Below are 9,311 nucleotides of genomic sequence, written 5' to 3' on the forward strand. Positions count from 1 at the left end.
AGTCGGTTAAGGTAGTCATACCGGTGTGGCAGGCTTAGCCAGACTGTTGGCAGCTGATTGGATGAAGAATGTGATGATTGACAGCTCTTGTTTGAGCTCCTTGAGTTTGTCTTCTTTCCCAGGATCGGTCCAGTCACTGCCCATCCTCCTCACAGCATCACCCAGGGCAGGGAAGGTCTCAGTATTCCACAGACCACTTGACAGAATGGTGTGCCTGAAATACAAGTACATGTACAGTCAAACCTGCACTACCGGTACTAACTCTGACTTGACTGTAGCCACTTTTTCTGGTCCTTTCTTGCTTCTTTTTCAGTGAAGACATCCCTATACCTTCATTGAGAGTGCAGGTACGTGAGAAGTATCAGTTGATTCTTTTCACTATGTTTGTTTTGTTTGCCTATACATATTCAGTGAGCACCAGAGAAGTCTGTCATAGTTGTGGCAGGGGAAAACTACTCTCTTCGGAGCTATTGAGTTCTTCTCTTCTGCCCAGCCGGAGCCTAGTGACAGCAAAGAGCTCCTGCAGCCCAGAAGAGCGACGGCTCACAATAGACTGGACACCAGGACGAAAGCTTAAAAAAGGCTGACACTCAGGTTTAAGGCTAGCACCAGTACTTAGTTTAGGGAATAGACTGCGTACCTGCTGAATTTCTGGTACAGGATGCCCTGTGGGTTTATGAAGGCTTGCTCCATCTGCATCAACTGGTCGTTGTACATCCGAGCAACCAGTGGGCTGTGAAACACATGCAATGAAGTACTGCATGTTAGAACACAGGGCAATGGGCTCTACCTTCAAGAGTTGGGAAAGAGCATGAAGACAAGCGCTTGACAGAAAACAGTGGAAAGCAGTGGTGACTCAGATTGTCAACAGATGTGAGCGGCAAGGAGTATTAGGATGATGACACATGGCATAGATAGGAAAGAACATATTGAAGATTGTCTTTGTGATACTTACTCTGTATTGTTTTCCAGAGAGGACAGTTCTTCTTCAAACATCACTGCCGCCTGGGAAAAGTTGGCCACTGCTGACTGCAGGGCGTCTGTAATGTGGAGTACATGTTCCACCGTATTTGGATACAGATTTTACATGACTCAAAAATGGGGTTCATGATGGGTTTACAGAGAGAGCTACACTGTCTACCTGGATTGTCTAGTTAGGCTGGTTATCATGGTTCTATCAAGCTTCTTAGACGCCCACAAATGATCAGACACCTACGCAGGTGCGCCCTCTGGGGGAATGCATAAAAATTCCAGCCATTTCACCATAAGGCCACAACGATTTAATTTCTTGCTTAACGGATTCTCCCGCTTCATTTTTTTCTGATTTAAAAAAAAAATCAGAATCAACTGCAAAATGCTTAATATTTTGCCCCGAACAGTTGAAAACAGTTCTTTTCTTCCTAGTTGTTACAGTTATTCCATCTTTCAATGCAGTGGTATCATTGAAGTTCAAAATTCATTGTTTAAATTTTGAACCAGCATGGTGTGTTGACTTCATGGCTCCTATCGTACCATTTTGGACCATAATAGGATGCCTAGGCCTGTTTTTATTTTTTTCATTATTTTTCTAGAAAAATCCGTTAACCATGAAATTGAATTGGTGTGGCCTAATTACCCATTTCTATGAGCTGCTATACCTATATTGTACTATAGTATTTAAGCAGGCAACTAGAATAAAGTGTTCTTCTGTCCCTTTTTCAATACATCTCGAAATCTTAAATAAGGATACCTAATCTTAGCCTGGGTGTGATCCTCCGTAGTTTCCACCGGCTCCCAAATGTGGCTGGCCAGGCTAACACTCGCAATCCACTCCCAAACCCCAGCTTACCTAGTGAGATGGCTGACTCTTCAAACTTGGTTCCGTACCCATCCACCAGCCAGTCATACATCCCCTGGACGGTGCCTGCGTACTCAGAGGCATCGATGGGCAGAATCCAGGACTCGGCCAGGGAGAGGGCCAGCTCCCCCCACAGCTGAGACATCAGGCGGTGGAACTTGAACTCCGGATCGATGTAGGTCTTCTGGAGGTGGAACGTCTCATAGGCCGTGTGGTAGAGGGGGAAGTTTGGGTACGTAATCTGAAAATGAGTTAGTATAAAGGGTCTTGAGCATGCAAATGAGGTACTTTTCATGCAAATCTTGGCCATGTATTTATAAAGGAACCAATTGGGCAATGGAGTTGGCAGGAGATTCAAAATTGACCTGTGTGGCATTAGGGTGTTTTGTGAACGTCCCATATCAACTGTTTTTTTTTACATGCTGGTGGAAAATTTAAATGGTGATAAAGTATGTCATTAACTATCATAATGATACATACACCATTATTGCTTTCCCATACAAAAGATTCATTTATCTAAAGCCAGCTCAGAAAAGAACAAGAAATTACTAACAGTAAGCAAGTCATGCAATTGTCTTCAATTACTTGCAAAGATATCAACCAAGGATTGAGCCTTGAGGGGTTCAAAAACTAATATTTTTCTCTACAACTTAACATCCAATTGTAGAGTGGAACTCGCTACCACAAAGTACAGTAGAGGCATCATCACTATGTAGCTTTAATCAATGTTTGCATTTGGAGGTGTAATACATGTATTAAGCCATCTGCCGCTGTCTTCAGATGTGACACACAATTATAGGTTCATTATGTACAGACTTGTTTATTTGCTTTTATGATCTGTTATGAGTTCACTTTGTTCACCATTATTGTATATAGCCTACCTTTATTTGTGTTCATATTTTGTTTGGATTCTGTTATCTGTACCTTTGATTCTCTTTTTATGTATTACTTATACTCAAACGGTGTCGTGTAAGCCCACACGGGCTGGGCGCGGGATAGCGCACGACACGAAAAGAATTCATTCATTCATTCATTCATTCATTCATTCATTCATTCATTCATTCATTCATTCATTCATTCATTCATTCATTCATTCATTCATTCATTCATTCATTCATTCATTCATTCATTCATTCATTCATTCATTCATTCATTCATTCATTCATTCATTCATTCATTCATTCATTCATTCATATAGACTGTACAGATTGCATCATTAGACTAAACTTTTGAGGTGCTGTACATCATTAGACGAACCCAGAAAGCAAAAAGAACAGAAAAATTAAACATAATTCCCTACGTGCTCACAATGTAACGATGAACCATTGCAATGTCCAGGATTGGGACACCGAGTCTTTTCACAAACGGCACATAGTCACTGGCACCAGCAGGGAGGTCAATTCTGTTGGGAAAAAGTGGCAGTACAATCAGGTACAGAAATGCTCATGTTCAAGTCCACACAAAATAAGCTAGGGTTGGCATTTTTCTAGGGTCGGTCCAGAAACAGCATTTTTCCTTAGGCCTCAGTCTACATATGCTAGGAAGTTAACTATCATAGTATAATTGCCATGCAGACATATTCTGGTTTGCAAGAAAGTTTTTCTATGTGTGAAAAGTAGGGCTATGTACAGGTACTGCGTACCGATACTGCAAGGAACAGGAGCGTGCAGCAAGGAACAGGAGCGTGGGATGGAACGTGTCCAACGGCGAGCCCTCCGCATCATCAGCCGAGGGGGCAGGCGTGATGTACCCGAACTACCTAAGGCCACACCGATTTAATTTTATGGATGACATCCGCGCGCGCATTGATTTTCGCCCGATCTCAAAAAAAAAAAAAAAAAGATCACGTCTTCCGAGGCTCTGGACTGGCTTTAGGCCTGGATAGTCCATGGTGGTGATAACTCTGGCGGACGGCAGCCAGGCTACCGAAGCCCCAAGACTCAAGAACTCAGTACATACGTACAGTGTCGATTCATAAATTCCGCAAAAATCCAGCATGTGTCGGCCTGTCGTATACGTCGCTATGTAATGCGTCAAATTCACAATATCAGCTGTGTATTCCTGTGGTTTAGTAGCATTTTTATTTTGGGCTGGATTTTTCTTTTTTTCGCCCGCACGCACTAGTTTGGGGGTCTTCAGAGGATGTCATCCATAAAATTAAATCGGTGTGGCCTAACCTCAAGTCAAGGCGTGAGGATGCTGCCGTCAAACTCTTCACACAGATACTATGAGAAGACCACCCCCTACATGACCTTGTCACTCTCTCCAGATCTACAGCTACCGGTCGTTCACTCAGGAACAAAAACACTATCTCTATCCACCCCGCCAGAACAAAAAGACTACAGAACTCTTTCCTTCACCAGTCAATCAGACTCTATAACCAGACTGTACAGATAGAGTCTGGCACAAGATAACGGACCTTGTAAATATCTGGGTTGTACACCTACTGTACTATTTTTATAGTTGTTGTAAATATATAATTTTTTGCCATTTTATCTTGTAAATATAAACGCCATTCAGGCAACATTACATGTTTGTCTGTTATGTTTGATATCTTAATAAAGAATTGAAAAACTGTACCGGAAATGAGGTACAGGTCCAAAATACCTAATCCCTCAGTACCAGTACCGTACCTAAACAATTTCACACCATATTTTATGCCTATTTGTGAGCTGGTTCCCCATGGGTCCCAGTGTAAAGACAGTGTGTTCATGAAAACAAAAACACCCCAGTTTTGCCCATATTTTGTCTGAGCATTCTCCTTAAACAAAAACTAAACCTTAACTGTCAACTTTATTATTAGTTTTTTTTCTTGTTATTGAAGGAGTTCAGAAGAGCATGTTAATTGGTCGAATTGTTCAGGTACAGTTTCACCTGTACCTAAACCTGTGTACCTGAACATGTACATGTACCTAAAATCTGTTTAGGTACACAGCACTAGTGACAAGCCATTTGTGTCTGGGTAAGACTTACTTTGGAGGTGAGTCAGTAGCATTGGTCTCAGGGCTCCGTTTGCTCCACACTTCATACAGGGTGTCTCCATCGTCAGCAGTTGGCCATGGGACCTGAAACAGTTGTCATTTTGTTAAGATTCAAAATCCTTCCTCTGAATGTACCAAGCAACCAAAGTTGGTAGTACTTTGGGAGAAGGCAGATAACAGTTATACGTATAACAGTATTGCATTTTCCACCGATGTTTCATCATAAGTGAAATTTCATGAATTTGTCAACAAGTTAGAAACAGGAGAGAGAAAGAGAGAGAGAGAGAGAGATTGTATAATCACCATCTTAGCAGCTTCCTTCAATAGAGGCTTGAGGGAGGGGGTAGCTCTGGCTCGCAGAGTGTAGTCATCTGCAGAAATCAAGTATGAGGAAATGTCATTAAAACACTTTTATTTTCACTATATCAAATTTCTACTCTTTCACAGAACATGGAAAAAGCTAAGAAGTAAGGAACAAAATTTAGGATTTGATGTTATGCTTAGGAACTGGTTGAAGTGATGCTAAAAGTGGTCTGACCTCGAACTGCATTGTCCACGTTGAGGTAGGCCACAGCTCGATCTGACATGATCTTGCCAAATTCCTGAAATTGAGCAGAAGAGGGTTGCTTATGACTTCACATTAATCTATCAGTGAATGCAACATGCTCTTTGTATAATGTTCCAAAAGCTCAGAATAGTATCCACAGGAATTGAAAATGGTGTCTTTCCTTGGTGCTGAAAACAATATCTTCACAACACGTCTCCATTGAATAGTAGAACAACAACAACAAAATATTGTAAAAAAATGACTTACAAAAGTTAGAAGACATGTTAATCTTACCTCGATCCACTCATACGACCCATGCATCCCATGTTCCTCAGCATCCCAACTGACAAACATCAAGGTGCGTCTGGGGCGCCACCCTGCGGCAAAACCAGGTATTGCAGTCATAATGCATGCGCTTTTTTCAAGCTAGAAAAACGTGTATTCGCGCTGACTCCAGTACCTCCTGCTTCCTCATTTTGCTCTTCTTATTTATTTTCATCCAATTTACAGGTAACATTTCTGTTACTAGAGTTTTCTAGTAATTCGTGTGAGTGAAAGTACCTCTTCTCATCATTTCTCCCAAGGCGCGTGTGATCTCTAGCAGACAGGCGGTGCCACTGTTGGGGTCCACCGCGCCAAAGGTCCAGGCATCCCGGTGGTTACCAAGAATCACGTATCGGTCTGGAAAAGTCACACATGAAAAGTATGCCATGGAAAATTAATATAACCTGTACCAGACATAATTTACCTGCACCGCTGAGAATTCAGAAAATATGGATCACATTAAATGTCATTATTTCTTTTGTACTTTATAGGTTCTAACAGTCTATGCAGGAATTCAAATATACCAGTACATGGGCCGGTGTAGGTTTGTTGGAAGTACACATACCAATACTTATACATAGAAATACCTGCACAGGTCCAAGGCCGTGTTTAAACGGAATCACCCAAGGCGCTTTACATGTGGTTTACCCCGAAGCCGGTTTCAAGTGGCTCCATCTGAACGCTCGGAAATCACATTGAAAGCGCCTCGATCCCAAGCCACTTCTAGAGGTGGTTTCGAATCGGTTTCCCCGCATCGCGATTTGCGTCTGAACGCAATGTGATTTCAATGTAACTTCGCCTGGTCATGGATTACGTGGTGATATTTCTTTATTTATATGCAATACCAACTTTTACGTGGCAGCAACTTAAAGAGCAGTAATGGTCAAAGAATGTGTCCGTTCTAGGACGAGCTTCACCGTCTCTGGCGGGACCTCCTCGGCATTCGGCCGAGATACGCTGGGCGGGGGGCATCAGCAAGCAGGTCGTTGACCTCTGACATTAATGACACGCTGCCTTGCGTGTTTTCATCAAACAGCAATAAATGTAGCTCAAGCGAATTGTGATCGGACACGGTTTCACAGGAGTGTGTGGCACGTGGACCAGATGTGAGGAATGTGAGTTACCCGAATCGCGGTTTGGGTGATTCCGTATAGACACGGCCTGAGTTACCCGAATCGCGTTTTGGGTGATTCCACTTAAACACGGCCCAATTTTACCTGTCCGATAACCTGCATATGCAGGTGGTATTTCTAGCCTTGATTGAATAAGTACTTGACATGCTTACCTGGTTCCTCCCTTCCCCGGATTATCCCCACCACATTGTGGATGGTCCTCACCTCAGTCTGAACATTCACATCCAAACGAACCTTACTGTAAATAAGAAGTGAAACAATTCAAAGGAGGTCCCGTGTTTGGGGGGAACCCCATAAACGTAAAAGACCCCCCCCCCCAACGCCTTTTGAAAAAGAATAGGAGCATGTCCCAGTGTGGAATGGCCCAAATAGTACTATCTGGAAGCCGGTGATAATAACTACAGTTATTGTTTATTGAGGTTTTTTGAGGAAAAACTCTCTTTTAGACACCCACCCAAGGATGGCAGCCTTTCTTCCAGTAGAGAGTACATAAAACATAACAATACATCACGGACAATTACATATACATTTACATTACATTGGAATTTAAAATAGAAACAAATGTGTACGAGTTACATCGTATGTGCTGTAAATATTCATGTCCCTCATGTGCTTTAGCAGGTCTTGTTTGTACTTCTCATGTGATGACACAGTTACCCGGGTGGAGGCCTGGCGAACTCCCGCCTCGTATTTTAGCCACACGGTGACGCATCATCACCATGGACACCATGCAACACTAATGCATTGACAGACTCTGAAAACTTTCCGTAAATAATTTCATCAGGTTGGAAATTACTTAGGGTATAGAGTTTTCTTGTTACACAACCAGTAAGGATTCTCACCTGCTTACGTTTCGATGTCTATCAGACACCTTCCTCAGAGCTCCTGACTGGAGTTCTGCGGGTTCGGCGAGTTGCAGAACTCCAATCAGAAGCTCTGAGGAAGGTGTCTGATAGACATCGAAACGTAAGCAGGTGAGAACCTTACTGGTTGTGTAACAAGAAAACTCTATACCCTTTGAAAACTTTGTCCCAATTTTTTTAAAGCCTTTTTGTGACAGAAGACGTTCCTCTTACCTTGCTGGCCCTTCCATTTCTGGTCCCAAGCGGTAATCAATGTCCAACAGGCCTTCCCAGCCTTTCCAGGAGGATGGAACAAGGGGCCCACCCATGTGCCTGAGAGTGTAACAACATAGAAACAACTAGAAAGATAACACGTGCGGAGGAAATGCATAATGTTTACCATCACACGGTCTAGCCTAACAAATTGCTGCTCTGTTTATTCTGTATATATAATGTAACCCAACACCACAGCACTAGTTACCATGGTGACAGCCGTCTGGTCCAGGGCATTGGTGTTAAAGAGACATTTAGTCTTTGTAGATGGCAGAATGGCTTTTGCTTCATCATAAGCAGCGAAATAACATAACAAGTCATAGGGAAGTCATCTTCCATAACAATATCTTTCATTTACTGCATATAACGAAAGTATACAATTCAGTGCCCTTGGCGGCGCTGCCATGATTTTTTTACGATGAATCATTAAAGATATGTTAAAAGTATCATTTATTTTATAAGATGTCGTAGTAGGTGCAAACCAAACAGCTATGGCCTATTCCACATGATTATAGAAATAGGGGTGTTTCTAAAATATGCATTTACTTCATTATGAAAACGGTATTCCGGTAAAAAGGAAAAAAAAGTGCATCATTACGGACATAATGGCACACCACATGCCCAATTACAGAGAAATACAACCGACACAACCATATTTGTACTGCGAACACATTTGATATTTACCCCCAATACATAAACAACGTGAGGCGCAAGGCTGGTTTAATTACTGACCTACCTTACATCTGCCTGAAGGAAATCAGCCCGGCCCGCTATTCAAAACCATAGACCATTCCAATTTGCCTCATAAATGTAGGGAGCTTTTGAAATATTACATTGACCACGAAAACAGCTACGGTACAAATAAAACATGTGCATCATCACGGGCAAGGGAACCCTGTGTTCTAGCTGCGAACACGAAAAAACCGTCTGACCACAATACTCCTGAATGAAATATACCTCCTTCACGGAGTAATAAAGCAGACTGATATAAAATGATGGAGAGAAGCCTGCAGTTGGTTCATATTTATTACCTAAGGAGCTCCTTGGCATCGTTGTACCCTATGACGTGGACAGGAATGGTGGGCAGCTGGTCACTGTCACTCTGGTCGATTCTGTAGGCATAGTCTGGAAGACAGATGTTCAGCTGTTTAGCTTAAATAGCGTACATGTGTATCATGCCATTACTCGACTCATTTGTGCACTTATTTAAAGGCTAGTTTATTTATTAGAATACAAAATACTATAAGAAATGTGGTCAGTTCTTTACGTAAATTTCCTACTTAGAACAAGATAATTATAAGTGCTTCTGCCTTATGATTACAACAATAACTGTACATATGTATAATAAGCATGTTGTACATGCCCGTAGCCAGG

At 42.1% G+C, this 9,311-nt stretch overlaps 1 protein-coding gene across 1 annotated transcript in view; it reads right to left on the reverse strand.

The window, feature by feature from the left end:
* Positions 1 to 15: 15 nt before the first annotated feature.
* Positions 16 to 9,311, reverse strand: part of LOC109473230 (glutamate carboxypeptidase 2-like) — a 16,544-nt gene continuing 7,248 nt past the window's right edge. Inside the window, exons 6-18 of the mRNA XM_019773106.1 lie at positions 8,969 to 9,062; positions 7,899 to 7,997; positions 6,975 to 7,060; positions 5,927 to 6,046; positions 5,660 to 5,742; positions 5,357 to 5,420; positions 5,122 to 5,189; positions 4,811 to 4,902; positions 3,146 to 3,239; positions 1,829 to 2,078; positions 956 to 1,040; positions 641 to 733; positions 16 to 214 (exon numbers count right to left, since the gene is read on the reverse strand). Coding sequence (XP_019628665.1) covers positions 16 to 214; positions 641 to 733; positions 956 to 1,040; positions 1,829 to 2,078; positions 3,146 to 3,239; positions 4,811 to 4,902; positions 5,122 to 5,189; positions 5,357 to 5,420; positions 5,660 to 5,742; positions 5,927 to 6,046; positions 6,975 to 7,060; positions 7,899 to 7,997; positions 8,969 to 9,062 — 1,427 coding nt within the window. The remainder of the gene's footprint in view (positions 215 to 640; positions 734 to 955; positions 1,041 to 1,828; positions 2,079 to 3,145; positions 3,240 to 4,810; positions 4,903 to 5,121; positions 5,190 to 5,356; positions 5,421 to 5,659; positions 5,743 to 5,926; positions 6,047 to 6,974; positions 7,061 to 7,898; positions 7,998 to 8,968; positions 9,063 to 9,311) is intronic.

This window comes from Branchiostoma belcheri, unplaced genomic scaffold (assembly GCF_001625305.1).
Source record: "Branchiostoma belcheri isolate BF01 breed outbred unplaced genomic scaffold, Haploidv18h27 scaffold296, whole genome shotgun sequence".
In the NCBI taxonomy this organism is placed as follows: domain Eukaryota; kingdom Metazoa; phylum Chordata; class Leptocardii; order Amphioxiformes; family Branchiostomatidae; genus Branchiostoma; species Branchiostoma belcheri.